This window comes from Idiotropiscis lumnitzeri, chromosome 16 (genome assembly GCF_059441095.1).
Source record: "Idiotropiscis lumnitzeri isolate Australia: NSW breed Sydney's pygmy pipehorse chromosome 16, RoL_Ilum_1.0, whole genome shotgun sequence".
Lineage (NCBI taxonomy): Eukaryota > Metazoa > Chordata > Actinopteri > Syngnathiformes > Syngnathidae > Idiotropiscis > Idiotropiscis lumnitzeri.
Genome location: NC_142406.1, coordinates 14,965,614 through 14,992,820, shown reverse-complemented (window position 1 = coordinate 14,992,820; position 27,207 = coordinate 14,965,614). Strand labels below are relative to the sequence as shown.

At 44.2% G+C, this 27,207-nt stretch overlaps 8 protein-coding genes across 10 annotated transcripts; 5 read left to right on the top strand and 3 right to left on the bottom strand.

Moving 5' to 3' along the window:
• Positions 1–609: 609 nt before the first annotated feature.
• laptm4b (lysosomal protein transmembrane 4 beta) lies at positions 610–6,350 on the top strand. The gene is made up of 7 exons (XM_088278767.1): positions 610–902; positions 1,779–1,896; positions 3,001–3,074; positions 3,157–3,279; positions 3,368–3,466; positions 4,359–4,454; positions 5,524–6,350. Exons 1-7 carry the CDS (start codon positions 810–812, stop codon positions 5,596–5,598), a joined length of 678 nt encoding a protein of 225 aa, XP_088134893.1. The 5' UTR covers positions 610–809; the 3' UTR covers positions 5,599–6,350.
• Positions 6,351–7,788: 1,438 nt separating this feature from the next.
• On the bottom strand, positions 7,789–9,111 carry rpl30 (ribosomal protein L30). The gene is made up of 5 exons (XM_088278774.1): positions 8,998–9,111; positions 8,831–8,882; positions 8,399–8,544; positions 8,008–8,138; positions 7,789–7,905 (listed from the first exon to the last, which is right to left on the bottom strand). Exons 2-5 carry the CDS (start codon positions 8,849–8,851, stop codon positions 7,853–7,855), a joined length of 351 nt encoding a protein of 116 aa, XP_088134900.1. The 5' UTR covers positions 8,852–8,882; positions 8,998–9,111; the 3' UTR covers positions 7,789–7,852.
• Positions 9,112–10,171: 1,060 nt separating this feature from the next.
• On the top strand, positions 10,172–12,258 carry LOC148321679 (uncharacterized). Its single transcript, XM_088278773.1, has 4 exons — positions 10,172–10,348; positions 11,066–11,281; positions 11,339–11,398; positions 11,490–12,258. The coding sequence occupies exons 1-4, from the start codon at positions 10,258–10,260 to the stop codon at positions 11,501–11,503; spliced, it is 381 nt and encodes a 126-aa protein (XP_088134899.1). The 5' UTR covers positions 10,172–10,257; the 3' UTR covers positions 11,504–12,258.
• On the bottom strand, positions 11,990–14,751 carry rida (reactive intermediate imine deaminase A). 2 transcript variants are annotated; one of them, XM_088278771.1, is made up of 6 exons: positions 14,595–14,751; positions 13,346–13,451; positions 13,165–13,219; positions 13,024–13,092; positions 12,466–12,521; positions 11,990–12,371 (listed from the first exon to the last, which is right to left on the bottom strand). In XM_088278771.1, the coding sequence occupies exons 1-6, from the start codon at positions 14,657–14,659 to the stop codon at positions 12,315–12,317; spliced, it is 408 nt and encodes a 135-aa protein (XP_088134897.1). In that variant the 5' UTR covers positions 14,660–14,751; the 3' UTR covers positions 11,990–12,314. The 2 variants fall into 2 exon arrangements, with proteins under 2 accessions (XP_088134897.1, XP_088134898.1); XM_088278772.1 differs by lacking the exon at positions 14,595–14,751 and adding an exon at positions 14,373–14,574.
• Positions 14,752–14,906: 155 nt separating this feature from the next.
• On the top strand, positions 14,907–17,312 carry mrpl9 (mitochondrial ribosomal protein L9). Its single transcript, XM_088278765.1, has 7 exons — positions 14,907–15,544; positions 15,818–15,977; positions 16,060–16,184; positions 16,265–16,318; positions 16,664–16,765; positions 16,882–16,965; positions 17,040–17,312. Exons 1-7 carry the CDS (start codon positions 15,464–15,466, stop codon positions 17,223–17,225), a joined length of 792 nt encoding a protein of 263 aa, XP_088134891.1. The 5' UTR covers positions 14,907–15,463; the 3' UTR covers positions 17,226–17,312.
• A 149-nt stretch (positions 17,313–17,461) lies between these two features.
• LOC148321676 (transmembrane protein 272-like) lies at positions 17,462–18,574 on the top strand. 2 transcript variants are annotated; one of them, XM_088278770.1, is made up of 4 exons: positions 17,462–17,797; positions 17,873–17,923; positions 17,980–18,171; positions 18,242–18,574. In XM_088278770.1, exons 1-4 carry the CDS (start codon positions 17,755–17,757, stop codon positions 18,496–18,498), a joined length of 543 nt encoding a protein of 180 aa, XP_088134896.1. In that variant the 5' UTR covers positions 17,462–17,754; the 3' UTR covers positions 18,499–18,574. The 2 variants fall into 2 exon arrangements, with proteins under 2 accessions (XP_088134896.1, XP_088134895.1); XM_088278769.1 differs by having other exon boundaries at positions 17,462–17,923.
• A 147-nt stretch (positions 18,575–18,721) lies between these two features.
• Positions 18,722–21,409, bottom strand: prcc (proline rich mitotic checkpoint control factor). The gene is made up of 7 exons (XM_088278750.1): positions 20,774–21,409; positions 20,648–20,695; positions 19,993–20,499; positions 19,823–19,918; positions 19,315–19,461; positions 19,178–19,243; positions 18,722–19,100 (listed from the first exon to the last, which is right to left on the bottom strand). Exons 1-7 carry the CDS (start codon positions 21,008–21,010, stop codon positions 19,014–19,016), a joined length of 1,188 nt encoding a protein of 395 aa, XP_088134876.1. The 5' UTR covers positions 21,011–21,409; the 3' UTR covers positions 18,722–19,013.
• Positions 21,410–22,062: 653 nt separating this feature from the next.
• Positions 22,063–26,912, top strand: stk3 (serine/threonine kinase 3 (STE20 homolog, yeast)). The gene is made up of 11 exons (XM_088278737.1): positions 22,063–22,229; positions 22,563–22,643; positions 22,888–23,016; positions 23,087–23,201; positions 23,467–23,631; positions 23,863–24,030; positions 24,100–24,237; positions 24,559–24,684; positions 24,774–24,975; positions 25,096–25,319; positions 25,459–26,912. Exons 1-11 carry the CDS (start codon positions 22,207–22,209, stop codon positions 25,615–25,617), a joined length of 1,530 nt encoding a protein of 509 aa, XP_088134863.1. The 5' UTR covers positions 22,063–22,206; the 3' UTR covers positions 25,618–26,912.
• The last annotated feature ends 295 nt before the right edge of the window (positions 26,913–27,207 follow it).

The following is a 27,207-nucleotide window of genomic DNA, read 5'->3' as shown; positions in this document are numbered from 1 at the left end:
TATGGTTATCATCACTTTTTCTCTTTGTTTTCAGAACGAAAAATGTTATGTTAATCTCATGAGCTGTAGTCTCAGCAAGGAGCATTTAATAGTGTCACCTGCTGAGTGGACTGCTCTCATTGAGATTTCACGCAGCTAAAGAGCTTGGAGTAGTTTTTTTTTCCTAAGTAGTGGCCGCACAGGAAAATCCCCTCATGTCAGCACCATGCATGGTACGGGTCCACCCACGCTGCAGTTTAGCGCTGTCTGCTCGCCAGCCCATCTGTCAACCTTCATCCGACATTTACCCAGAGACAGCCAATCTACATGTATGAACCCACTCTCTGATTTGACATGTGGCCTTTATTTTTGTTTTCTTTATCATTTATTTATTTATTGTATATTGAACAGGGGTGTGTAGACTTTTTATATTGACTGTAACCGCTGTACAGAAAAACGCACATTTGGGAAAAGAACACATTAAAATTGATTTGAAAGGAAATAATTGTATCAATATTACTCCATCAACGGCGATCGCGTTTTTATGCCCGCCCCTCCTACAAAAAATAAAAAAATTAAATTAAATCCATGGCAGGTCACGTGATTGTGGGATGAGCCCGATTAGATTAAGGGACTCTCTCATTCTTTCTCTGCTTGGAGCAGGAGGCGAACATCGACGTGACAACAAGCTCAATTTACCGTGTTGTCATCATCATTTTTTTTTTGTTTTTTTTGGGGGGGGGGTTTCGGATCTGAACGGCGTTCGAACCCGCCCGGCAGCCTTCATGTAAATTCGTGCTCGTTTCGGTTCTCGAGAGGAACATTTGAGGATGATTTCGCCGTGGGACCGCTGGTACTCGACGAGTTGCTGCCTCTGCTGCCATGTCCGGACAGGCACCATCATTTTGGGCATTTGGTACATGGTAAGTGGTCTCGATTATTATTATTTCTTCTAAAAAGCGCTTGAACTGAAGAAAACACGTTTACTTCATTGACACGATCCTCGTTTTGGATGCGCGTCACGTGCCGATAATTTGAGTTGAACTAGCTAGCAACGAATCTCATTTGTTTTTTACGATAACATAATGTTTGCCTCGGGTTTTTTTCATGTTGGTTTACATTTATAACACACTGCAACGTTTTTAATAAACATAATATTAACGCCTGCTTATCGGCTAATGTATTGATTCCAATATGTCCCCCCCACAAAAAAAGAAATTGCTTTATTTGGATAAGTGCTCGGTTTGCAGAACTCTGGACAAATTTTAACCTTGGAGAGAAAATGTCATGCGAATGTAGGGAATGTCTAAAAATTCTATTTAAAAAAAAAGTACAAAAAGACAAACTGAGACGAAGTGGTTGCACAAGTGTGCATTTATACAACCACATCATCTCAGTTGTTTATTTCTCCTTCCTCAAAAGCCTTTAATTGTTGTCACCAATGTTTTGGCATTAAGTGACTGTATTGTGTCATTTTTAACCAAATTTTGCCCGTTTTAGTTTATATATTGTATAACTGATTCACATTCCCGTGATGGCCGTCAGCCGTTTTGTGCCGTTTGTCCTACATGTGCACTTTGGTTAAATTTAGCACTGAAGCGTTTGTACTAACCTGAGCTTTTAAACATAGTAGTGCACCTCTTAAGCCTGCTAAATCCCCGCTTGGGCTTTTGTAAGCATTTAGGCTATATCCCCATCCTCCTGTACGTAGAATGTTTGTAATACATCATGTCAAAATCGCAAGTCATTTCTTTCTCAACTGCCACCAATGAAACAAAAAAAATCTTTCTTCCCTGCAGCTCATCAACGCTGTTGTGCTACTCATCCTGTTGTCAGCCCTCAATGATCCCGTGCAGTACCGCTACCACCTCACCAGCTCCGAGCTGGGCACCGACGTCGATGTCATGGACGATGCCAGTGAGTGCAAACGAACGCTTGTGTCATTTTGTGTCGAAACGCCCCTTAAAGGAAGAGAATATTGGGAGTTGAAGATAATCTGTAGTGAGGTCAGGCAAACTAGCTCTGGTGCGAAGGAGGCCGTTGTCGCTATCTAAACTTTTTCCAATTTAGATGAATCCTTTTGATTCTTTGCCACTGACGCAGGACGTAAACAAGAAAGAGACGGGAAATAATGTCAACATCGCTGCTAATCCTGGCTAAACCAAAACATGCAGCTTGTCACATCTTGGCAACATTTTACAAATCCCGTCATGGGATCAGTCAATGGATTGGTGAGTCATTCAAGATGGACGCCGTAATCCCGCGTGGAATGAGATCCTTGTTTTTAATCAGACTTCACATTGGCGTGTGCGTGCGTGCGCGTGTGTGGCCTTGCTCCATGACCACCACGGCCGCCCGAGGGGGACGCTCATCCACTCTGAGGCACGTCAACTGTGTGCAAATGAAAGCGGCATTCTGGCGCGGGGGGGGGTGACCTGGCACCACCATATTGGGGGGGGCGAAAACGGCTTTAGCTTTTAGTTTTAGCGGTGGGAAACACAAACAAGTCATTTTCATTCAAGAAAAATGAAAGCACTCTGCTCCAAAGAAAGGATTCCCGCTTGTCCATGTCAAAGGATTTTATTATTGATCGCCGCTATCGTAAGCAAGGTGCCGACCAACAAGTGAATTCGCGAACGTCTGTGAACTCACATTTGCCCAAATCCTATTTGAATGTTTTTGAAAAACAACTTCAACCAACACGAAGAGTCCCGTTGCTATTAATAGCGCTGCTTGGCAACGATCAATACACCTCTGGATGAACCCGGCAAATCCAATTTCATTTCGAGATCACATTGAGTTCACATTCCGCTGGCCAATATGAGCATGGATGATGCCTCAAGGATCTTTTGAAAAGATCTTTTACACATCGCTTGGACTCAGGCATGAAATCTTTTGTTTAAATTCAGCCAAAAATCTCCAGCTGTGCGTCAATTTTGTACATTTGCGTCTCTTTAGACGAGACCGAGGGACAATGCTTAACTTAACGAACCCGTTTTTGTTTTTTTTTCCCCCCTGCAGATATCTGCATAGCAACAGCAATATCCCTCCTCATGATTCTCATATGTGGCATGGCGACATATGGCGCTTACAAGGTGAGTTGGCGGCCATTCCGCCATCCGTCGCAATATCTCCCGCTTTCACCTCATGTGAAATTCCCGCCGTGTCTCCGCACAGCAACACGCCGCGTGGATCATTCCGTTCTTCTGCTACCAAATCTTCGACTTTGCTCTTAACACCCTGGTGGCCATCAGCGTGCTGGTCTACCCCAACACGGTGCAGGACTACCTCCAGCAGCTGGTGAGTCGCAAAATAATCGTCTCGAAAGGCCAGCTTGACATTCCCGGAGACTCTGCGTTAATTTTTTTTTTTTTGCTTCTCTTTGCAGCCGGGGACGTTCCCTTACAAAGAGGACATCATGTCCACCAATAATATGTGCCTCGTTCTCGCAGTCCTCCTCTTCATTGGCGGCATTCTCTCCTTCAAGGTACCGTGCCATCGAAAAACATTTTTGACGAATGCTTAATTTTAGTTTACACTGTCCGAGAAATGATCACGATTAAGGTTTGAAAATGAAAGGAGACATGTGTGGTTATATTCGGGACGCCGGCCGGCATGCTTCACAAAGCAGAATAGGATTGGATCGGCGTAGCTAAATATGTCCGGTGCCGCGACCACTCGTTGAACATTGCTCACTCACAACCAAATGCGTTCATCGCGTCCTTCCGGGATGAATCACGGACACGTGTCGCACATCATGCAGCCGTGAACATTTCCATCTACGCGATGATCACATGCGCAAGAGAGCGCTCGCAAGATGATTTTCTCCACGCGCGAATGCACCCATGCCAGCCGTGGGAGGAAAGCAAGTCCAAATATTTTTATCAATTTTTTTCAGGACTGTAACTTTCCCATCTCTCACGGTTGCTCCTCTGGATGCCGGGCACACGTCCAAAGATGCCAGAGTCGCTTTTTTTGATACCTGCTCTGAGGAAGAAGGATCACTTTTCCTTTTTCCTCACAGCAGATGGTTTGAGGAGAGTTGGGGGGGGAGAAAGTGGATCGGCTCGCCGCTTTACTGTTGGCACGGGTGCGGGTCCGGCATGCCACTCGGTCTTTTCACACACAAAGACAATGAAGCAGCTGTTAGGCTGCCAAGTCCCACCTCGGCGCTCCCGACGCCTGATGAGGTGCAGGCTGAAGGAGCACAGCAGGAAAACAGACGCTCGTGAAACAAAAAAATAGAAAGTCACATTGTGGGGGAAAAAGTTTGGAGAAAATTCACACATCTGTTTTCAGATTGCTTCGGAGTGACGAGTCGTTGATTCTTGCGCGTTTTTATGAACAGAGATTCACAGTCCATTCATTTGCCTCTCCAGGCCTACCTGATCGCTTGCGTGTGGAACTGCTACAGATACGTGAGCGGTCGCGGCACCACTGAGGTTCTCGTCTACGTCACCGCCAACGACACCACGGTGAGTTCCCAAAACACGCGCCCATCAAGTGGCAAAAGACGGTCGTTATTATATCTTCTGAAATGACAGCTCGCACAAAAAATGGGCCAAGAACGCATGCCTGCGGGACACCACTGTGTGTAATTTATATCATTTCTAACATATTGGTTGTCGTTCACAAATTGGAATTGGATTGGCATGATTGTCAGATTAGAGATGGTATTCAGCCTCCAGAGTGCAAATTGTGCGTCCATTCGCTCCTCCCAACAGGCTTTCAGCGTGGTCACACTTTCCATCTGCCTGTCCGCGCTAATCCCCAACATTGATACATAAGACATTAATCTGCGCTCGCCTCGCTGTCGTCACGAAGCTCATCATCGTCGTCGTCGTCGTCGTCCATCTCGCGCCACGGTGACCGACCGCTCGCTTCACGTGGTTGCACAATAGCGGCAAGTGGGCGCATTCATTAAGCAGAGTGGCAAAAGCCATGAATATTTATAGCACGCCTTGGATGAATACGTCTTTTATCGCCATTCAAACGGCGGCCGTGGATGTTTTCGTGCGTGCTTTTCTATGAATGTCATTTTCCACACATGCGCACGCACGCACACCCTCCGTGCGCTCTTTATGTGTCCTCTCTTGTCGTGGACATGTTACATAACGGTCTGCTTGTCCGCTTCATTTTAAATCCTGGCCGTGATGGGTTCGCAAAGCCCCCCCCCGCCCCCCCAGCTGATGCTTCGCAATCGCATCTCCTCTGAGCATATTTCCTCCGCTTGCCCGAATTAGCAACAACAGTCATTAAAAAAAAACAAAAAAACTATGATATTTGTTATCAAGTCGTACAAAACGGTAGTCACATTTTTATTAACGTCTTATCTTCACACACGTTATTGTGCAATTTTCTAACCTGGAATTATTTAGTGCCTAGAACAGAACCCCGAGGATCTCCGCATAATGTTCTGGGCAATATAAAATATATGTTTTTTATTTTACATTTTTGGGATTGAAATAAAGACAGACATTTTCATTTTTCACCACATAACTCCACTTTCCACCCTGTAACTTTGTTTTCTGTGCGCTACCTCAGGTTCTGCTTCCGCCCTACGAGGAAGTGGTCGCCATCCCGCCTAAGGAGCCGCCTCCCCAGTACGTGGAGGCTTGAGACCACCCCCCGTCCCTTCTCTTTAAATCCCCTGCGCCTCCATCGGTAGCTGTAGCTGAGTCCTGGATGTCGATTCTTGCCGACATTTCCATTAGCTTAGCGCCATGTTGAGACAGTGTTTCTATCATCGTGACGTACGCCCCCCCGCACCCCCGCCCCCCACTCTGCAACGACACAAACATGCACTTTGAGTCGGCCACCAACTGTTAGCCATCCAATACTGTGAATCTCCCTTGTGGTTGTTTGCTGAGTGAGGAGCAAGAGCACTTTTCCGTCCCCCTCCCTCTTTGAATGTAATGACGGGGTATTTTTGTATGAATTTCTTTGTATAACTGCGAGGGGCGGGGGGGGAGGGTTGGTGGTCGTCCCCGCGAGGAAATCTCTCTCTTCTAAAAGTCTTCCTTCTAAATGCGGCTGTCCACTTTTTAGGAGAATTCCACAAAAACGGCAACGTCTTCCTCCTTTTGTGTCTTTTATTTTTCTATGCATTTGATCTCGCTCGGCGGGACTCCAGGGCATTTTCATATAATGACGTAACGACTCTTTGTGTGCATCGGCGACCTTTTTAAAACAAGTGCCGGTGTGTTAGCTAAGCATAATAGCACAAACCGGTAGAGCACATAAATCAAATTAGGATTATGTTTCGAGCTAAATAGCATTGATGCATTTTCATAGAATTTGCGACTTACATTTTATGCAAGACTTCATTTAAAAAAAAAAAAAATGCGGATTTTGATCCTTTTTTTTTTTTTTAAGAAAACCTAACAACTGATCAGTGAATTAGCCAAGACACATCATTTTGCTCCCTTACTGAAGAGTCCATATAAATCTGTGAAATATAATAATTAGATATTGTATTATAATATAATATCCATTGTTAAGTATTACAACGCAACATTGGCATTTAGTATACACAAAAATAAAAAAAAATGAATGAAACCCGCGACCCTCACTACAGAAAAAAATGTGGTTGTCATAGCAACGAGTGGGCTTCTTCCTGAGTGAGTCATGACCACTGCTTTGGCACATGCAATAGAGCTGCAATTAGAGTGGGCTTGCACTTTAAAGTGACAGACATGACATTGCATGTCGTCGTGACGTTGCGGCCGAAAAAGAAAAAGCTGCAGCGCGGTTTGATATTCCAAGGCAGTGACAGGAAAGCTCCGTCGAGTTGTTAGCGTTGGAAAAAAAAAAATGGTAGAAGCCGGCATGACTGATGCCTAGTCTATAATCCTCAAAATCCCTTTGACTCTCCTTTATGATCCAGTGAGGTTTCCTCAATTCTAATAAAAAAATAAAAAAAAACTTGTAATGGGGTCGGCTTATTTTATTTAACGTGTTTCTGGACTTATTTCTACGCTTATGTTTTTTTTTTTTAATACCAGACCTTAACTCAATATGTTGATGCTGTGAAAAACACGGCCTTTTTTTTTTAAATACATGAATTGGGTTTCTGCGTTAGACATCCCATTAACATGAAAATTAAAAAATATATACAAAATTGGACATAACGTATTTTTCACAGGACAGAGATACTTAAAATGTTACGATAAACTTTTTTTTCTACAGACGTGCCGTTTTTAAAGCAACATAATTTCTTGCTATAGTTATTTTCTGTGTGCATGCATTTTCACCATAACACCACAAGACTATAATTCAATTAAAAATATCCTTCATACAATTTTATGGGTCAAATTGTAGTAAGCGGAAAGAATCCAGGTCAGACTACATTTGCTGATTTAGCAAGAAAAAAAAATAATACATCACGTGCAAGAATGCAGACAGATTGTGACCCACTTGCCCGCCCGTCCTTGCAAAGTAGGTGAGCGTCTATCTGTCTCACATCCAAGGTAATGCCTGACTCCATTTTGGACAGCCAGACGGGATAAATCCCTCCTCACCCCAGAGCGATGAATCCAATACACGAGTTATTGTCGTTGCAAAAACACCTGTGGCCATAAACGTCTGACAAAGGAAATCTAAGTACGGTGCCGTCTCGTGTTGTGTGACGACATATTGTTATGCATCCGCAGACTAATTTGTAACCTAGAATCATTCTGTCATGGTTAAAACAAGAGCGATTCAGCATACACTTGGCTGGCCTTGTGCGAACAATGTCGCCCTCGTGTGGACACTTGCAGTACTTAATCACAATTCTGTTGATTTCAATACAATAGAAACAAAGGCAGATATTGTCAACACCAACTTTATTTATAATAATCAGGGTACGGGGATGGTGTGGGTGAGGTGGGATCTACTGAGACTGCTGCTGTTGATCAGGCATGCTCCTGATGATGTCAGAATCACCTGCAGGGGGGGGGGGCAAACAGCATATTGTTAAGTTATTGTTCTATGATTACAACACTTTACCTCTGATGTCACTAAAAGCCTTCTTGGTCTTGGACTCACCGGGGTCGATGATGGCAAGTGTGCACACGCGGTAGTATTTGCCGCAGGCGGTGCCGAGTTCTATGTTGTTGCCGCTATAGTGGTGCACGCCAGTCTTGGCCAGCATAGCGTAGTACTCAATCTCGGACTTTCTGCACAAACGGGGGACAAAATGGTGTCACATCATGAACATTGCGCCCCATAATTACATGTCTTGCTTTTATATAATCGGGTCAAGAGTGAACTGCTGAGCTTATTGTAACGTTGTTGCTAACAAAAACAGCAGCACCCAAGAAGGCACATCATCTCAAGTGGAGGTGGGGAACGTCAAGCTTCGTTTTTCATTGCTCTGCAGTTCTATAGATTGAAAAGTAAATAGCCATTTTGAAACCTTTGTTTTGATGGTGCTTACCTGAGAGCCGGGCAGTTGTTGGCGAGGATGACCAGCTTGGCTTTGCCCTGTCTGATCATCTTCTGGGACTGCTTGTAGCCCAGCACGTACTTGCCACTCTTAATCACCAGCTGGAGTCGGGAGTTGATGGACTCCATCGACTTTTTCTGCATTTGGAAAACATTGCGAGGAGTTAGCGATAGCATTTCTAGGGTGGAATTAGCCACCATGTTAGCATTAGCTTCAATGGACAGGCATTCTTCACCAACACACGTTGGGTCACATTATAGCCGCTCATAAATACGTGGCTACAACATAACCACAAGTTTACATCGATATCTGAACAACATGATGAATTTGCGTTATCTTGTTAGCTTAGCAGGCCTCGACTGGCATTCGCCTCCACGTGAAGCGTCCAGCGCGTGCCGAAAGCAAAAGCGGCCTCGCACTCACCGTCTTCTTCGCGGCCACCATTTTTGCGGTTTCAAGTCCAAGACCGGCCAACCTACGGGCGAGAACGGAACTGTAAGTAAGTTTCGTTACGTTTTGTGCGTGGAGACAAAGCAAAAACAGTCACTTTTAGGTGTTTTTTTATTTGGAAATCTGCGAGAGCTTCTTACGGTTAGTTTACTCCAATATGGCCTCGGAAGGAAAGGAAAGACCAGCATGCTTTGCGGCTCAGACTGCTGGCGAGCGTGCGCCAAGGACCTCTGCGCATCTTATGGTGCGTTTGGAACAATTGTAATTTTCGACATTATCTCTGTTTTACGACATAATCAACTGTAATAGATTTTTTAGGCTAAATAACTTGGACAGTGAAGACGTCGGTCGTGTATTTTGTTGTTACTTAATTTAAACTTTAATACATTGAAAGTTGGATCTTAGAAACCCCATTTTTTAATTCCCTACGTTATCATTAGAATAGTATTAGTGGAGCACTAGAATTTTTAGAATTAGAAATCCCTTTATTGTCATTGTACTCAAGAGTGCAACGAGACTAGAGGCTACTCATCTGTGTCAATTTATTTTGTACCAAAATTAAACATGTTGAATGTAAAATACCAAGAATTGAACCAAATTCATGTAAAACGTGCAAAACTATGATAAGTTCATCGTAAAAATATAAAAACAGCAACAGGTGGAAATGCTAACGTGTGTGAGTGAACCGATACCACTGAATCCGATACTTTGTATGTTGTCGCAGAATCCGCCAACGAATCTTCGGAGTCTGACCCAACAGAATCACCTCCATTAGTCAACTGAATCAACGCAGCCTGCATCGTTTGCAGTGACTCCGGTAACCAAGTGATTGAAAACCGAATCTGACTTTGCGGGATTTTCAGTCAATTTGCAAACTTGAGTGAGTTAACCAATGCAACGGAATTGTCGGTGTCCTTGTGTCATTATTAACCGAAATGATTCAGGAGCTGACAAGATTGTTTGACTTCTACGTCTTTTTTCCCCCCACAGACAGTTCAGAGAAGTGTCCCGTCAGAAAAAGAGTGACAAGTTTCATTCAAACACTGAAATGTTTTACCAACTACAACTTCATCTAGGAGGTCACTCTGTATATTTTGGAGTTCTTTTCCCCCCTTTTATACACACTCTTGTCACCACCCAGTGAGGCGTGGCCGCCTCTGCACACAAGCAGCCGCTGACCACTTGAATAATGTATTTTTGTTGCCAGCCTCCTGGAAACAGCCTCAGTTACAGTCAACAACAAATCCAACACTGACTGCACCGGCGTGTCTGAGTAACTCGAGGCCATCACCACAACGCCGGAGGAAGCACCGCAAGATGCGTGACTACGCACGACATTAAAAGGACGATTCCCCACTTTTTCTTTACTCTCCCGTCCAATCTCTTGTGGACAGAACAGGATGGGATGTTCCACAAGCTCTCAGACTTCAGCGGTGGACTCGACCAAACCTGGAGTTAAACCAGAGGAGAGCAACGGAACCAGCAGCACAGGTATGAAACGTCTTTTAAGAATAAGATCATTTACAAAGGTGAGTCGATTCACTCACAGAGCAACCCAATCAACGCGGTCAGTATCACGATACAACAAAGAACGTTCCACATTGCCGGCAATTAGTCAGATTCGTTTTCAGGGAGGGTCGGACTCCGCCGGGGCTGCCTTTTATCACCGATTCTGTTCAGAACTTTTATGGCCAGATATTTTAGGCGCAGCCAGATGTTGAGGGGGTGCGGTTTGGTTGCATCTGTATTGCAGCTTTGATTTTTGCAAATGATGTGGCACGATGTGGAAGTGAGGATTGAGCGGATAATCGACAGGCCGATAAAATTTTTTTAAAAAACTCTATGAAAATCTACAAAACGTTTCACGATACAGACACCCTTGAACTAAAAGTATCAGTGAACCCAAAAATGAAAATCAACAATAATATCATTGACGTATCATCGATACGTAATTCTGTATCGATACGATACATGCCAATATCATGATATTGTCCGTTAAACAGTGTCAATAAAAAGAACGATCTAAAAATGGTAGAAAAGAAATCAAAGATTATCGAAGCGTCTAGACCCCCCGGAGAGTGTTTGTTGCTTTCCTCCTCTGTGTGTCAATCATTAAAGGGACGGCGCCGAGCCGACATGGAAACGCATAGCAACACACAAACACACACAGTCAAGTTAAGGTCATACATGTTAACGCCTCCCTCCCAGTGACGACCAACGGCAACGTGGTGGCGGACAGCGAGACCCTTCCCGAACAGACGCCGCCACCCCCACCGCCGGCAGACTCCTCCGACGCGAAGCCGGTCGATGATACGGCGACGGCAACAGCGCCGCCGCCAGCGCAGGAGGCGGAACTGCAGCTGACCGACGCCGACGTTGATGCCGCCCCTGCGGACACCTCTGAGAGCGCACCTCCAGAAAATGGTAAATTGGCATTTCATATATATATATAAAAAAATAAAAAATATATTGTCACATCAGCTCAAGCAGCAGCTGCCGATTCGACGGAAGCAAAACAAGAAACAACAGAAGAGGCACCAGGTGAGCTCACTTCTGAGCAGGGCTGAACCATTTTGGAAAATAATCCAATTGGGATTTTTTTTTCTTGAATTTTTCTCCCCTCGTCGTTTAGCTTCAAGCGACTGACATCGCTCACGAGACTGTAGACAAACTTTCAAATTGCCAAGATGGAGACGCTGTGACATCATCACCGTGCGCCTTCCCGCCCCAACGCGACAGCACTTACTGATCCATTTGAGAGAACGTTTTGCATTTACTGCGACATCACAGCCAAAATGCCAAGTTATGAATCAAGATGGATTTTATAGCCGTGAAAAGAGGTAACAAATTCGCCATGTCCCGAAAGTGAAAAAAAAAAAAACGCCGCTCTTCAATAAAATACATCCAATAGACAAAATTTATGAATTACTGCGCCTATTTTTTTTTAGTTTATTTTTACATTCAGGCCATTTGCAGGTCAAACAACCAAGAGATGATCCATAAAATTAAACTAAATAATACATAACAAAGAAAATTTAATTCAAATACCTTTCCATGTAAAGAAAAAGATTTCTTCAAACAACGTTACGAGTGATCGAAAAAAGTGCAATAAAATGACCAGAATCGAAACCCTTCTTGGCCAGGTTCTTTTTATTCGCGATTATTACACAGTTGTACAAAGCTTCACATGAACGAAAGCTACTTAAGGCACGGCGCGATGTTATTTTTTATTTTTATTATTTAACTCACCTAACATTGTAACGCAGTCCAAACAACTGGCAAATTAAGTGCTTTCGTCCATTACGTGGGGTTTTCTTTCAAAAGCGTTGAAAGCGGTTCTGTGAGCTCAGAGACCCATTTGGAAAAATGTGAACATATTCAGAATCAGCTGTGACAAAATGTTTCTTAAAAAAAAAAAAAATGGACGCTATAACTTGTTTGCGAGATGGCCGCCTAGTCAAGAGTCGGCGAGAGGACCGACAACTGCCACCGCCTCGATTTCCACCAAGCCACCCTGGAGAGATTAAAAATAAATATATATCTATATGAGAAATACTGCTCATAATAACTAATATAATATAATATTAAGTGTCGAGAGGATTACTCACGCGAGGCAGCGCCGCCACTTGATAGGCAGCTCTGGCGGGGAAATTGCTGCTGAAAACTGCATGAAAGAAAGCAAAAGTAACTTTAACGACAAAAAGAACATTTTAAACTTCAAGCCGTTGCAGGAGACCTGCTCGGATTGACGCGATGGCATCGGCCACTTGTTGCTAGGCAGACTTCACAAGCAAACAAATTGAGCTGCCTGATCAGCCGAATGGAAAGAAAATAAAACTAAAATCTTCTGGGTCAGTGCGCTTTTGCTGGTGTTGAATAGAATCCGGACGATGGAGAGGAGCCTTAACTTAACATTATGTGTGGCTCCGCTGGAGGTCACGTTACACGGTGACCTCCTGCGTGGCGGTGTCTGCTTACAAACGCATAGTGGGCTCACGAGCTTCCGTTTCACCTCTCTGTTGTCTTCTATTGGAATAATGAGTGGCGAGGGGCCCAAGATGACTATCAAACGGGACAATGCACTCGGGTAAAATGTGCTACTACAGACGTGGCGAGATAAATAACCGCTCTCCAATTAATCATCATAAAGTTTAACATTGACTTACATGTCTTGTAGACTTCATTAACGCCGTTAAAGTCATTAATGTCCGCCAGCAGGACGGTCGTCTTCACCACTGAAATAGACAAATATTTTTGCGTTGTAAGGGAGAAAAAAAAAATCATCGTATTGAGATTTCAGATGTTACCGTTAGTGTAGTTGCATCCGGAGGCTTTAAGGATCTCCCCCATGTTGACCAGAGCCTGAGGATAAACAAAATGATAGACCGAACAACATTCAACTTTTTTTTTTTTTAACACAAGCATATACTTAAATAAAAAGTATGATTGTTTTTGCCACATCTAACAGTCTGTATATGTACGCATAACCTGTTTGGCCTGAGCATGCACTCCTCCCTGGACCAGCTGACCGGAGGCCACATCCATCCCCAGTTGACCAGAGATGTACAAGGTCCTGTCCACCAGCACTGCTTGGCTGCATAAAAACAAACAGACGTATTATCATTATTATTATTATCATTCTTTTGGGGCTTTATTTTTTTCCCAGATATTCACACTATCACTAATATTCAAGTCCAAGATTGGAAGGTCACAAAATATTCAAGCGCAATACAAAGCAATGTGCATCATGCGTGAATGGCGACCCCAAGTGGACAATAATGATCATACAACAAATTGAAATCATGCGTGTCATTCTGCATGGTAAATTGTCTATTTCTGTACAATTTTTTTCTCGTTCCATGTCACTTTAGCAACTCAATTGGCTTTTTATTTATCTCTTTTTCGTTATCATTTAGCTGCTTGTGTCGTGACGTCACACACACGGAAGTTCAGGAACAGCTGTCCTGCACACGAAGTAAACGCAAGTAAATTGACCAACTATGGTGATAATTCCACCCTTACAACGCATGTTAGCCTCACTAATTAATTAAGGAAGTACGTATACCGGCAGTTTTATCTTTAATTGGACTTGAACGCAGGCTAAAAGTTTATCTGGAGGTTAAATTCCACTTCTTCGGTGCTCCTCGGGCAACCTGATACGACATACTCGGTTCTCTAGCGCCGTCGGGTGGAGAAAATCAATATAATTAAAATTCCTACCTCCGACCTAATGCGGATAATACGTCACTTATTGTTATTTCATGCTTGCTTGGGAGATTTTTGAAAATTCACAATGTAGTGTAAATTGCGGTTAGATTGTTATTTAGTGTAAATAAATTCCTTTACAACCAAAACGACGGTCAATCACCGCCCACAAGCATTCTGATTTGTCGATACTCGCAACTCCATTTCTGCACGTGTGCTACTTACACAATAAAAACATGACAAGAATGAAAACAAAAAACAATATTTAAAAAAAAAATGTGTATGCACGTGGGCTTTTCCTGCGTCTTACCTGTATATTCCCTGCCTGACCGGAGCTTTGTCCGTGTATGTAATCTGCCTGCGGATTGTATCCATTCTTTAACGTCACCTGCTGCTCTTCGAACACAGTTTGGACTTTGTGGCCTATTCGCTCCAAGTTTCACTTTACATGCGCTATCGGCTCAGTTCATCGACCGCTAAGACACACCTCCCAATTTATACATTGCAAACATGTTTAATATGTATTTATTACCTGTAGGGGCCGATGGCAGCCGGTGCTTTAGCAGTGTTAATAATCTTTCTGATGAGAGTGGACATCTTTCTGTTATTCAGAGACTGCTAGTGCGTGGTTGCGTGCTGTTCGATAGTACTTTGCCCCCACCGAAGTCTGACAGGCAAACCCACTAGTAGACGAGGGGGGGCGCGAGTGTATATGTGGACATCTGCAGAGGCATTAAGGGGTTCCCTTTCGTGATGAAGGGCAGTAGGGTCATACTCTCAAATACTTCCACTGCCTGAGGTTACGATGAGTACATTCTTGCTTCAGCCTAGCAAGGGTATATCCTTGAAAGATATTTAAGTATTGCCTTTTTTGCGTGTGTGTGAGGCACAGTTGTGATAACTTTGCACAACGTGTCTCCACATCCTGAGTTTTGTTATGCCAAAGTGAACTTATGCAGAGCAGAAGATACAATCTTTCTTGTCACAATGACTTTTTATTCAGGCTATTTTCTGGACTACTAGTTCAGTCGGATGTCATTCGAAAACACGACTGTCGTTTATCTACTTGTTTTTCTTCTTACGTTCAGAATTTAAAGCGTATTAACATTAGATAACAACGAAACTTTGATGTTAGTTTAAATTGAATGCGACTTGTGATTATTTTTAGTTTAATGCAAAAGAAAATATTTTCAGTCAGGCAATACTTGGGACTTCTACTTTTTAACCAGGGTCCTTTACGTCACCATAAGCGTGCTATCTACTCTGGCATGTTAGCATGAAACAGGGGATGTTTTGACAAATAGTGCTCCCGAACCAGCACGTTTTTCCAAAACACACTTTTAGGAAATACTTTAACGAAACTCCCACAATAAATTTCCACGTTGACATCGCTCGTTCAACATGTTGAGCTCCGGCCGCCGTGCCCTTCAGGATCTGCTCGGCCAAATGACAACCAGGTGCTTTTCTGTGACTTCTGTCCAGGTCGGTGTCTGCTTTATTTTAAACATTTTACGTGAATGTTTCATGTTTCAACTTTGCACACCACAACGCTCTGCTATGGCAAGTGCATTGCTTAAGAGCACGTCAATTGTTTTCTCAAAGCGATTTTCCTGAATTTTTGGTTAGTGGCCCTTGAACCTATCACCACTCCAGGGGACGTGCCCTTAACACTCTTGGGGAACTTTTATCATTTGATCATTTCAGAAGGCATTTTGCAGTAGTTTTTGGATTGATACAGTAAATATTTTTCTACAGAGCACTGTGGTGGTGGAGCGCTGGTGGCAGGTGCCCCTTGCCAAAGTGGGCAGACCCCCGAGGTTGCACCCCCGCAGGCACCGCATCTTCAAGCTGGTGGAGGACACCAAACATGCTCCCACTCAAAAGATGGAGCTCATCCTCACACAAACTGTCCCCAGTGAGTCTCACCTTATGGATTCCGTCAGACCACAACAACAACAACAAAAATCTGTATTAAATGTGACTTATTTTCTTGACAGGGCTGGGTGGTCGAGGAGATACGGTCTTTGTCAAAAAGTCAATAGGGCGGAACAAACTGCTTCCTCACGGACTCGCCGTCTATCCGTCTCCAGAGAACAAGGAGATGTTCGCGGAGGAGTTAAGGGTGCGCGCTGAGGGCTTTGCAATTGTTTTAAATTGTAATGTAGTTATTGAACGCTCTTCTCTCTTTTTTATCTTCTTCAGCTTTTGCGTGAGGGCTCCATCGAAGAAAGAATCCAAACACGCACTGGACAAATGGTAAGTCCGTGTAAAACAAAGACAAGTGGAAAGCATAGAACTTTGTCACTGTCACTATAATGTTCTGAGATGAGTTTGAAATCATATTGAAGTGTTTTAGTGTCCGTTTGTAGTACCCAGTTTGTGGTTTAAGCTATTGAAATAGACAACTCTCAACATTTTGGGAGGTGCCGTGACCTATTTTGCATACGTTTTCAGGATGGAGTCTGTAAAACAATAATATTTATGTACATTACTCCCATTCCTATGCACACTTGGTTGCAGCATACTTCTTAATTATTGATTAATACACAAGATTTTTTTTTTTTTAGTGTTAATAATAATAATGCTGCCTTCATTTTCCAGACAGTCGAGTACCTGAAGCGCTGCAAGCTGAAAATCAACAAAATGCCCTCAGAAGACTTTAAGCTGACAAGTGAGGTCGTGATGAGGCAGTTTCTGAAACAGGTATGTTACCCAAAAATAAATACATTTAAATCTGCAAAAGTTTTGTACTGAATGTATTTTTTTTTATTAAAAAAAAAAAAAATCTAACATGTTTTGAATATTCACTTTATTCTTAGCTAATCGTGGTGGTACCTCCTCATGCCTTGAAGCTTCCATTTGAGCCCATCACAGAGTTGGGCGACTACTGGTGTGACGTAACGGTAAGATTATTCAGACTTGTTTTTTTTTTTTTTTGGCAGATCGCATAATAACACACATCTGTGTGTTCCTACAGGTGAACGGAATGGATACGGTCCGCGTCCCCATGTCCTTAGTGCCCTACGAGGACCCATCGGCCAGTCATCAGCGCCTCTTGAAGGCGCAGCGGGCGGCAGCGATGGATATTACGCAACACACGGATGAGGAGACAAGTCAAGTCAATGCGACAGCGCCACCTAGTGACAACCAGAAACAGGACTAAAAGGACATCTTGAGGATTGTTTTGACGTTATTGTGAAGAACGCGTGCTGAGTGAACCATTTTCTTATTAAAATGATCACTAATGAAACCTTGTACGTCTACGAAGGAACTAAAACTAAAATTGCAACAAAAAATAAATAAAATAGGTAATGAATTAAAATGAGAATAAAATTATTTAAAAGTAATAAATTTAGTAATAAAAACTGCTTGTAAACTAAAATGAATCATTTTCAACAAACTCAAAACTAACAAACCTGATCTAAAAACTAATTAACACAATATAATTAAAAAAAAAATCGAAATGAAGTAAATACAACTGAAAAATGCCAAACTATTCTAACCCTCAGTTGCAAAATGATTTCCCTTTTTTTTTTTTCTTGTCGTAAGACCGTTGCAATGACTTTGCAAAACAAGTCTTCACATCCTGAGTTGTGTCAAAACCGACCGATGCCGCCGTCGCATCGTTTGCGACCAGCGCAGCCGATGCGTTTTTGCGATAGTTTGAACGTTTTTTGACACCGTCTCCACAGATGGACCACATGCCGCATGGCGACGTTCACATTTCATCCATCGGTCAGAACTTTTTTCTCTCACGTTTGTTCTCGATTTCTCTGCCGTGCCTCGTATTACGTTTGCGTTTCCTTGCAGTGGTGGCCAACATCATGTGGTGGATGGTGATGATCGCCGGCATCGGATTGGGTAGGAAGTCGACGTTCTAACGCCTGCGGGGCTTCGGCTAATTGTGTTGTCGACAGGCGCCACTCATCTGGGCCAGTGCCCGGCGCGCTCCGGGATCCCCGTCTACCTGGTGGTTCTGGGCGTGTCCAGCCTGCTGGCTCTGTCGGTGACCTACTGCCGCTGCGTCTTGGAGCACGGCGTGATGCGAAAGCTCACCTCCGTTTGCATGACCCTGCTGGACCTCTTCACGTTCTGCTGGTTCATCGCAGGTGCGAAAACATCCTTCACCCTGGATGGCGCTTGTCCTCATGACGCCGATTCGGGTCTTCATTTGTTCAGGCTCCATCTGGGTGTACGGCACGTACCCGCCCAGCTTCACGCCGGGAGACGCCCGTTTCTGCCACAAGATCACCTACAACTTTGCCTTTGTCGTCACCACCCTGGCATGGGCCGTCGCCGCGCTCTCGCTGTGCTGCTGCGCTTGCTTGCTGACGAGCGCCTGCTGCACGGCCAGACGCAGGCTGACGCCCAGCCGCGCCACGTCGTACGGAACCGCTCATCTTCTTGACCAAGATGGCGCAGCGGGTGGCGTCTGATCCTGACCCAAGTTTGGACTTTTTATTGTGCCTTTAAATCGCTTGTTTTATTCTTCAATAAATTGTCGTACTGTCAGTTATGGCGGGAAGGTTTTTCGATACGTGGAGTTCGATTTGATTCGACTGCGGGACATTTTGAAAGGGGAACTGTTCAATTTGGTGCAAGTGCATGTGAACCATTTTCATTTTTTTTTCTTTTAACAAAACAGCAAGGACTTTAAAATGTGTGCACAGACATGTTTATTATAAAATTCCGGTCGAACGAGAATGCGCTGGGACCTCTCATGACGGCCTAACACTTAGCGAGAGTAACACAAAATGTTTGTTCCATGAGCGGGAATACGTACAGTACAAAGGAAAACATTTACAAGCCTGCGGTTATCTAAAAGGTAACTCGGTTTGCTTTCAAAAGGAGTCATGAGTCAGGTGAGGAAAATGTGCATTAGTTTTTGTTTTTTTTTAATCTACAGGAAGCTCCAGTCTCCTTGACGCCAAACCCGCAAACGGCGTGGCGCTTAGAAGCCGTATTTGGCCTGCGTCTGCCGACGGGTCATCCGGTTTTCCGCCCAGCTGTTCTTCAGCTCCAGCTCACGTTCCTTCGCCTGAGAAGACGAAGACTTTAGAGCTCGTTCCGAACATCGTTTGCGAAACGGGCATGTGGAAGTTTCAGCTGCCTCACCTGGTGGATGAGATATGTAATCTGGTGCTTGCGCCTCTGTTGTCCCGTGGGCATTCCTCCTCTTTTCTGTGGTGGGAAAAAAAAACAGCACAGTCAGAAACGGTTCACGAATTCTTGAAGTGATTCTGGGGTCGTACCTTGCTGAAGGATCCGCGGGTTTGCTTCTCCTCCGACATGCTTTTGGTGATCCACTGCTGGTGGCCACTCAGCTGGTCGTCGCCCTTAATTTCCAGGAACTTCACTTCCTCTTTGCCCCGGTTCCTTTTGCCCTGCAGACGCATGAACTGCATGCAGCACAGAGGCGATCGTTAACTTCTCGTCACACTTTGCCATCACCAGCATCCTTTGTTGCAGGAAATTCCATTTCCTGTTTCAGGCTTAGCGCTAGTTGTTTTCTTTTATGTGTGGTAAATTCCACTTCTTGTTTTATGGTTTGTCACTGGTAGCATTCTGTTTTTATGCGTCTCATCACACACTCTTCATCCTGGTGAATTCCAAAGTTATCTTACTTGGGTTGCATTTCTCTCAGCAGTCTCAATAAATTCCATTTTAGGTTCCAAGTTTATAATTATTCCACTTTGCCATTAATAGTAACCTCCTGATCTGTTTGAGACATTTTGGGAGAAAATAGCCAACATTCCTTACCGCTTCGTCATCAAACATGGCAGAGTTACCAGGTTCTTCGTCTTCGGGCAAGCCGGGACTTGGATCTTGGTAATATGCTTCGTTGCTATTGTATCCCTGTTGAATGAGATGATGTCACTAATGTCGTTCATGTTACAGTTGACATCTGTTGAAATGTGACGCCTGTATACCTCGGGGTAAGATTCGGGTCCCGCCATGGGCTGCTGATAGTGAGGATACTGACCTCCCCACGCGGCAGCCCCCTCCTGACCCCCTCCAAAGTCGAGGGGCGCGTCCGACTGACCCAGCTCGTCACCAGGCGGTGGAGGAGGAAGCGGCGCGGGGAGTGGTTCCACCACGGCGATGACGGGCTCAGGTTCGTAACTGGGAGTGACGGCCGGAGGCGGCGGCTCAGGGCTCTCACCCAACGAGAAGTAATTCTGCGGCGAGATGTCCTCCTCGTGCTCGTCCGTGGCTACGATCTGTCTGGCCAGCTGCCGCGCCGCCGACTTGGCCGCCGCTTTGATGGCGGAGGGGGATGCGCTGGGGCCCAGCAGGCCTGGCGCGGGAGTGCCCGGACTGACTCCTTTGGCATCCGGCCGCTTGGTGAGCGTGTGGGGAATTAAAGGTCTGTCGGTCACCTTCACAGTCAGGTTTTTGGGATGCGGCAGGAGAGAAGACAGACCGCTACCTGCGCCCTGAACAGCGAAAAACACGGAAATGGGTGTGAAGTTTAACCATTTTCAACTGATCAGATCAGTTGATATTGCACAATCCATTCACTGAAAAGCCTTGACAGACATCTTGAAAGCAGTTTGAACATCCATGAAGTGTAGGCTTTCCTACCTGGGACTGGAGTTTCTTCTTCACTGGTTCGTCGTCATCCGAGTCTGACTAACAACAACAAAAATATTTATATCATAATCAATAATCTCTTGATCATCATCTATCAGTTGGCGTCACAACACTCACGTCGCGCTTCTCGATTTGCGGCACGGGAATCCTCACTGGCTCGGTGCGCTTTTTGGGTTTAGGCAAACCTGACAAAAAGCTCGTCTTGCCTTGCAGACGGTCGTCACTCGACGTTCTGTCCGCCGTAGAAGGCTTTTGAGGGGCTGGCAGGAGGGAGAAGAGCCCCCCAGATCCTTGTTTGCTCGACGTTCCTTCGCCATCACTGTCATCACTGCTGCCATAGGCGACTAAAGACATGTTGGCGGACGGTAGGCAGCGTCGATCTCCCGCATGGATACCACCACGTTCCCCTCAGAAATTGCCGATCCAGAGCTTCATGGATGTGAAATGACCGGGTTCTGTTGTTGATTCGCTGCAAATCTGAAGCGAACGACGGAGAGTATGCTAACTCTTGTTAGCTTAGGCCTAGCCACCGCTCACGGGAACCAGCTAGCTTGGCCCTGCTGAATTAAATCGTCGGTTTATAATTCAGCATTATTAGATAATATATTTTGCATTCATGTAAAATTATTATTAACCCAAAACAATGCTCATTCTTGTTGCCAACATAACACTACGCTCGTTTTCTTCTTCGTCTTGTTTATCGGCGATTAGCCCGGATCTAGTTCTTCTTCTCCGTTGGCCATAATCAAACTTTGGCGATACTGCTCCTCACGGATGCCGTGGGAACGACTGACTCTCTCTCTTTCCTTCTTTAAAAATTATTAAAACATTTAACACGTAGAAAGAATCATTTGCAAAAATCAATCTGCTTGATAAAAGACTTTTGCAAGTTTGTAATAAAAATAAGTGGGCAAACAAAATAAAACAACACAATACAAATTTATTTCCATAGCGCATTGCACAGCAACTGGAGGTGCAACAAAGCAAGATAAAATGAAAATATGGTAGCAAGTGTAGAGGATATTTGTAATCATCCAAAACTATGTACGTATTTTTGGAGTTGCATGAGTGTCTTGCGCAAACATGATTCACGTATCATAATCAGACTAAAAATTACATACATATGTTTTTATTCTTATCTGTTTTTAAAATATATAAATGTGTGCTTTAATGCGTAAATGAGGGAGCAGTAAAGTTGTGCGTTTTGTTAGTTGTCACTTTATGCAGTTCAGTCCCTTCACGTGTATGACTTTACGTGGCGGGTCGGACACATTCAAAATGGCTAATGCACTCGCGTTTCCCAACAACAGGCCAATCTGCTCATTGTTGCCCCTGTAGCAGTAATGCGCATGCGCAGTGTTGCGCCCACTTCGAAGCAACGTGTCTCGTGATTGGTCAGACGAAACGATTAGCTAATGGCCCTCGCTCGCCAGTAGCTTCATTTTTTTGACAACAGCGACGACAATGTTCATTCGGTGATCGGAGAAGATACAAATCACCGCAACTGAGCATCATTCCGTCACCTTTTTGTATCACTAGACACTCGAACCATGGAACAATCTGCCCCAAAAAGGTTTGTGAACGCCTGTCTGCCGTTGTTTGCAATTTAATGCTTTTTGACTTCGCCGCTGAGGTAGCCGGTGATGCTAATTATAGTTAGCTTTGTCGCTCCTCTCAACACTTTTTGTCCATAAGTACGAGAACCAGTGATGATATGTAAGCTTATCGTGTGACTTAAACTACATATTCTTTTAAATTATCTTTGTTATACATTCCCACTCCGCGTAGAAAGTGGAACTAAAATGTTGATATGTTATCAGTGACTCATCATGCTTCACTATAAATTTATGGATTACTTGTGTTTTTATGGTTGTTTCCCCCCTCAAAATTTATTTTCTCAAAACAGTAAACTGAAAAAGCTGAGTGAAGACAGCTTGACTAAGCAACCAGAGGAAGTGTTTGATGTCCTGGAAAAACTTGGTGAAGGGTGAGTAAGTTTGTTTTACTTCCCCTCATCACAGGTTAATGTGGAACATACATTTTTAATGTTTGCCTACAAAAGGTTGAGTGCCTGTCCACACACAAATTGTCACCAGCATTAGCTTCTGACAATAAAGTGAAAATGGTCAAAAGTCAGTCTTTGAAAATGACTGAATTGTGGAAACTGCATCATGTGTCTGGTTTAAAATGTGTGTACTCTCTACGTGTCTATTTTTATTTTGTGTGTTTAGTTCTTATGGCAGCGTATTCAAAGCCATCCACAAGGAGTCGGGACAGGTTGTGGCCATCAAGCAGGTTCCTGTGGAGTCTGATCTACAAGAGATTATCAAGGAGATTTCCATCATGCAGCAATGTGACAGGTTAAACATTTGAATTCATCTTGCAGTTTGTCCATGAGCAATGTCGCTGATCTGGTGCGTTTCCTCAAAGTCCCTACGTAGTGAAATACTACGGCAGCTACTTCAAGAACACCGACCTGTGGATCGTGATGGAGTACTGCGGGGCGGGCTCCGTCTCTGACATAATCAGGCTGCGCAACAAAACGGTGGGTCCGGTCCACAGTAGGCGCTCCGTTACCCTGAAAAATGTGAAAATTTACGATTTTGCTTCATGTCCCTTTTTGCTGTGTTTTCTTATTTCAAAATGCGCCTAGAAAGCAAAACGCACATCAAAAGTTAGCATTAGTCCATGCAGAACAATTATCTCGGCAAACGCTCCATGGCAAGAGATTCTGCTTAGACCTTTTTTTTTTTTTTGCAATCAAATTATTAAAATAATTTTGTTGTGAATTGTATTGCTTGTCATTTCAGTTGACAGAGGATGAGATCGCCACCATCTTAAAGTCAACACTCAAGGGTCTGGAATACCTCCACTTCATGAGGAAGATTCACCGAGACATCAAGGCCGGCAACATTTTGCTCAACACGGAGGGACACGCCAAGTTGGCCGACTTTGGAGTGGCAGGACAGCTGACGGTAATAGCCGCTAAAAACTAACCGGAAGTGTTACACGGTGAACTTGAACTGGACCGACACTCATAACAAAATCGGTGCAGATTAGGTGCACCCGATAGCAACCTGATACTTTTTTTGTCCTCCCAGTTTTTTTACTCTGTGCAGTTTGTTAGCTAGCGAACGGTTGTGTAGGCTCCACACAGTTAATTCTGGAAATCAAATCTGGGTATTGTCGTGAATTTCCCTCAAAAGGACACCATGGCAAAGAGGAACACTGTGATCGGAACGCCGTTCTGGATGGCTCCGGAGGTGATCCAGGAGATTGGTTACAACTGCGTGGCCGACATCTGGTCGTTGGGCATTACGTCCATTGAGATGGCCGAGGGCAAGCCCCCCTACGCCGACATCCACCCCATGAGAGTGAGTATAGATTCTCTGAAAACGTGACGCCCTATTTGTAATCCTCTGTCGCTTGTCTCGTCTTTTTAGGCCATCTTCATGATTCCCACCAACCCTCCGCCGACCTTCCGGAAACCCGAGCTGTGGTCGGACGACTTCACGGACTTCGTCAAGAAGTGTCTGGTGAAGAATCCGGAGCAGAGGGCCACTGCCACACAGCTCCTGCAGGTTATTTGCAAACATTTCCAGAATGAAACTCCAAATGAAACCAATCACTAGTTGAAGACACAAGACTGATTTTTACAAATTTATGGATTATTTATTGATGGTAGTGATTTGAATGTGATTGCTAAAGTGTGACAATTGAAGTGTTTCGATTGTTTGCCTTAAAAAACTACAGATGTGGTGGGTGAGGCAAGTTGGAGTTAAATTGGTCCAATTTGGAAAAAAAAAAAAATCCATCGGCATTTTTAAAGAACTCAAAGCCATCGGCTCCAGAAGTTTAGCGATGTTTGTAACGTAATTATTTCCCATTTTCCTCATTTCCAGCATCCGTTCATCAGCCAGGCCAAGCCGGTCTCCATCTTGAGGGACCTGATCACAGAAGCCATGGAGATGAAGGCCAAGAGGCAGCAGGAGCAGCAAAGGGAGCTGGAGGAAGACGACGACAACTCGGTCAGCACAACACGACTGACCTTTTTTTTTTTTTTTGTTCACCTATTAAAAGCCGCAACATGTCTGACCGATTGTTTGGCGTCCTCCAGGAGGAGGAGACCGAGGTGGACTCGCACACCATGGTGAAGTCCGGCTCGGAGGGCGCGGGCACCATGCGCGCCACCGGAACCATGAGCGACGGGGCGCAGACCATGATCGAGCACGGCAACACCATGCTGGAGTCGGACCTGGGCACCATGGTCATCAACAGCGACGACGAGGAGGAAGAAGAGGAGCAGGGGTCGATGAGGAGTGAGCGCACTCGCCATCTCGCGAAAGAAAAACGATCCCCTTTTTTTGTCATGGCTGCCTGAACGGGCGGTTTTGACTCAACCGCAGCGTAACTTGCGCCGATCTCCTCGTTCCCGCCAGGACACGCCACCCAGCAGCAGCCTTTGCGTCCGTCCTTCATGGACTACTTTGACAAGCAGGACTCCAACAAGGCGGCCCAGCAGCATCACCAGCATCAACATCAGCAGCACCAGCAGGAGAACTACAACCACAACCAGCCTCAGGAGCAGCCCGGCTACCGCATCCAGTCCAAGAACATCTTCCCCGATAACTGGAAGGTGCCCCAGGACGGAGACTTTGATTTTGTGAGTGAACAAAAATAATCAAATTGAGATTGAAATCACGATTAAGAACCTGATCATTCATTGGTTGAACTACTGAAGTATAAAACTAAAACCCAAAAACTAAAAAAAAAATTGTCACTGTTCTTTGTTGTCGGTTCAGTTGAAGAATCTGGACTTTGAGGAACTTCAGATGCGCCTGAGTGCTCTGGACCCCATGATGGAGCGCGAGATCGAGGAGCTACGGCAGCGCTACACGGCCAAGCGCCAGCCCATCCTGGACGCCATGGACGCCAAGAAACGAAGGCAGCAGAACTTTTAAGCCCGGTGACACACACACACACACGGTCGTGTAAATATGAGACGTCATATCGTTCGGGGAGGAAGCAACATTCATGACCAAAGACAATCAGAAATTGCGTTGCCTTAAACAAGGGGGGGGGGGATGCTTTTTTTTTTTTTCCCCCTCTGTGGTTGTAAAAAAAAAAGTCAATCTAAACTAATGAAGGTCACACATTACATGACATGTAAAATGAATGATTCGTTGTCATGTTACGTTTTTTTTTTTTTTTTTTTTTTTTTATAAATGGTCTCAGTGCCTCCGAAACGATTAGTCACACAAGCCTCGTTCACATGGCGACGCCACAAAATGAATCGGAATCGGAACGTAAAGGCTTTAACAGAAGACTCAAAATGGCTGCTTCCGAACTTATCGGAAAACTAATCGGATATTCGACAAAAGCATACAATTTGAGAGAAGTGAGTGTCGCTTGCCCGTGTCCCGCCGTTGCCGGATCAACGCCCCTTTCGCCCCAGCGTCATCCCGCCTCCGTTCCGGCTCTCGTGCTACCTCCAAAGCAGGAAAACCGCCTGGTCAAGTTCACCTGCGCAAATGGAACTGACCTCCATTCCCCGCCGGTGCCATTTCTACGCCGCAGGCAGAACGGGATGAATGCCGTCTTTGTGTGCCGTCAGCGTGAAAGGGGCTTCACCATTTGCTACCGCTTGAAGATTGTTCATTCATTTTTCTTCCATTCCAATTTGCCGGGGAGGCAACCGAGGATGCCACTCGCTGATGTCTTAGTTTAGAATTTTACGAGCCTCTTGAATGCAACGTTGTGAAACATTTCCAGGTTCCACGTGAATGTTAGCCGACACGCATCGAGAGCCCTCTTACACTATTTAAAGAACTACCGTCAGTCTTGTTTTGATTAATTTTTTTGTTTTTTTCTGTTTTTGAGGGTTTTTTGGACCAGATTTGACACTTTTTTTTATTTTTTTATTTATTGTTTCAGACCTTTCTTTTTGTAGAACTGGTTTAAATATACAAGCTAGTTTGGCTGTTTATATTTGTAACCCTTTTTTTAATGATATTTTTGGTGTATGAAAAGACATGTTTATAAAAACTGTACAGGACCGTGCAAGGTTATGTTATCATGTATCGTTTACCTAAAATCACTTCTTTTTTCTTTTTTTTCTGCGTCATTTCGTTTCACTACTAAATCAGGATAATACAGATCTTTGTCTGAAGTGGTTAACTTATTTGTTTTTTGTTTGTAATATGTTTTTTTGTATAAAGTGCATGGTATAATAAAAGTTACTTTTAGTTAACCACAATTGCATTGGATTGTTTTTGTTTGTGTTTAAGGCGAGGCTCATTTTGGGCTATGGACATTTGGAGGACCTCAGCAACTTTTTCTATTAGGACCTGATGTCGTGGCCCATTTTAAGGGACAAGGAAATTAAATTAATTATTTGTTTTTTTATAGTTTGTGGAATTTTATGTTTGTAATTTTTTTTTACCTTTACAATATTTTTTTGCATACACTTAAATTACTTATTTTAATAGATTCATTAAAAAAAATGTTTTGTCACGCCCATAATTAATTTATCGATTTCTAAATTTTTTTTA

Excerpts from the sequence above, each read along its gene's own strand:
- LOC148321676 (XM_088278769.1), top strand. The coding sequence starts at position 17,755 with ATGGACCACATGCCGCATGGCGACGTTCACATTTCATCCATCGGTCAG. Across the intron at positions 17,924-17,979 it reads GATCGCCGGCATCGGATTGG|GCGCCACTCATCTGGGCCAG; the intron begins GTAGGAAGTCGA and ends TGTTGTCGACAG. Across the intron at positions 18,172-18,241 it reads GTTCTGCTGGTTCATCGCAG|GCTCCATCTGGGTGTACGGC; the intron begins GTGCGAAAACAT and ends TCATTTGTTCAG.
- mrpl9 (XM_088278765.1), top strand. The coding sequence starts at position 15,464 with ATGTTGAGCTCCGGCCGCCGTGCCCTTCAGGATCTGCTCGGCCAAATG. Across the intron at positions 15,978-16,059 it reads CCTCACACAAACTGTCCCCA|GGCTGGGTGGTCGAGGAGAT; the intron begins GTGAGTCTCACC and ends TTTTCTTGACAG. Across the intron at positions 16,319-16,663 it reads AAACACGCACTGGACAAATG|ACAGTCGAGTACCTGAAGCG; the intron begins GTAAGTCCGTGT and ends TTCATTTTCCAG.
- laptm4b (XM_088278767.1), top strand. The coding sequence starts at position 810 with ATGATTTCGCCGTGGGACCGCTGGTACTCGACGAGTTGCTGCCTCTGC. Across the intron at positions 3,075-3,156 it reads CGACATATGGCGCTTACAAG|CAACACGCCGCGTGGATCAT; the intron begins GTGAGTTGGCGG and ends GTCTCCGCACAG. Across the intron at positions 3,467-4,358 it reads GCGGCATTCTCTCCTTCAAG|GCCTACCTGATCGCTTGCGT; the intron begins GTACCGTGCCAT and ends TTGCCTCTCCAG.
- rpl30 (XM_088278774.1), bottom strand. The coding sequence starts at position 8,851 with ATGGTGGCCGCGAAGAAGACG. Across the intron at positions 8,545-8,830 it reads TGGTGGCCGCGAAGAAGACG|AAAAAGTCGATGGAGTCCAT; the intron begins GTGAGTGCGAGG and ends TTCCAAATGCAG. Across the intron at positions 7,906-8,007 it reads ACTTGCCATCATCGACCCCG|GTGATTCTGACATCATCAGG; the intron begins GTGAGTCCAAGA and ends CCCCCCCTGCAG.
- stk3 (XM_088278737.1), top strand. The coding sequence starts at position 22,207 with ATGGAACAATCTGCCCCAAAAAG. Across the intron at positions 22,230-22,562 it reads GAACAATCTGCCCCAAAAAG|TAAACTGAAAAAGCTGAGTG; the intron begins GTTTGTGAACGC and ends TTCTCAAAACAG. Across the intron at positions 23,632-23,862 it reads GAGTGGCAGGACAGCTGACG|GACACCATGGCAAAGAGGAA; the intron begins GTAATAGCCGCT and ends TTCCCTCAAAAG.
- prcc (XM_088278750.1), bottom strand. The coding sequence starts at position 21,010 with ATGTCTTTAGTCGCCTATGGCAGCAGTGATGACAGTGATGGCGAAGGA. Across the intron at positions 20,500-20,647 it reads AGAAGAAACTCCAGTCCCAG|GGCGCAGGTAGCGGTCTGTC; the intron begins GTAGGAAAGCCT and ends TTCGCTGTTCAG. Across the intron at positions 19,462-19,822 it reads CCATGTTTGATGACGAAGCG|TTCATGCGTCTGCAGGGCAA; the intron begins GTAAGGAATGTT and ends TGCTGCATGCAG.
- rida (XM_088278771.1), bottom strand. The coding sequence starts at position 14,659 with ATGTCCACTCTCATCAGAAAGATTATTAACACTGCTAAAGCACCGGCT. Across the intron at positions 13,093-13,164 it reads CGGATGCAACTACACTAACG|TGGTGAAGACGACCGTCCTG; the intron begins GTAACATCTGAA and ends TGTCTATTTCAG. Across the intron at positions 12,372-12,465 it reads AAGTGGCGGCGCTGCCTCGC|GGTGGCTTGGTGGAAATCGA; the intron begins GTGAGTAATCCT and ends TAATCTCTCCAG.
- LOC148321679 (XM_088278773.1), top strand. The coding sequence starts at position 10,258 with ATGGGATGTTCCACAAGCTCTCAGACTTCAGCGGTGGACTCGACCAAA. Across the intron at positions 10,349-11,065 it reads CAACGGAACCAGCAGCACAG|TGACGACCAACGGCAACGTG; the intron begins GTATGAAACGTC and ends CCTCCCTCCCAG. Across the intron at positions 11,282-11,338 it reads GAGCGCACCTCCAGAAAATG|CTCAAGCAGCAGCTGCCGAT; the intron begins GTAAATTGGCAT and ends TTGTCACATCAG.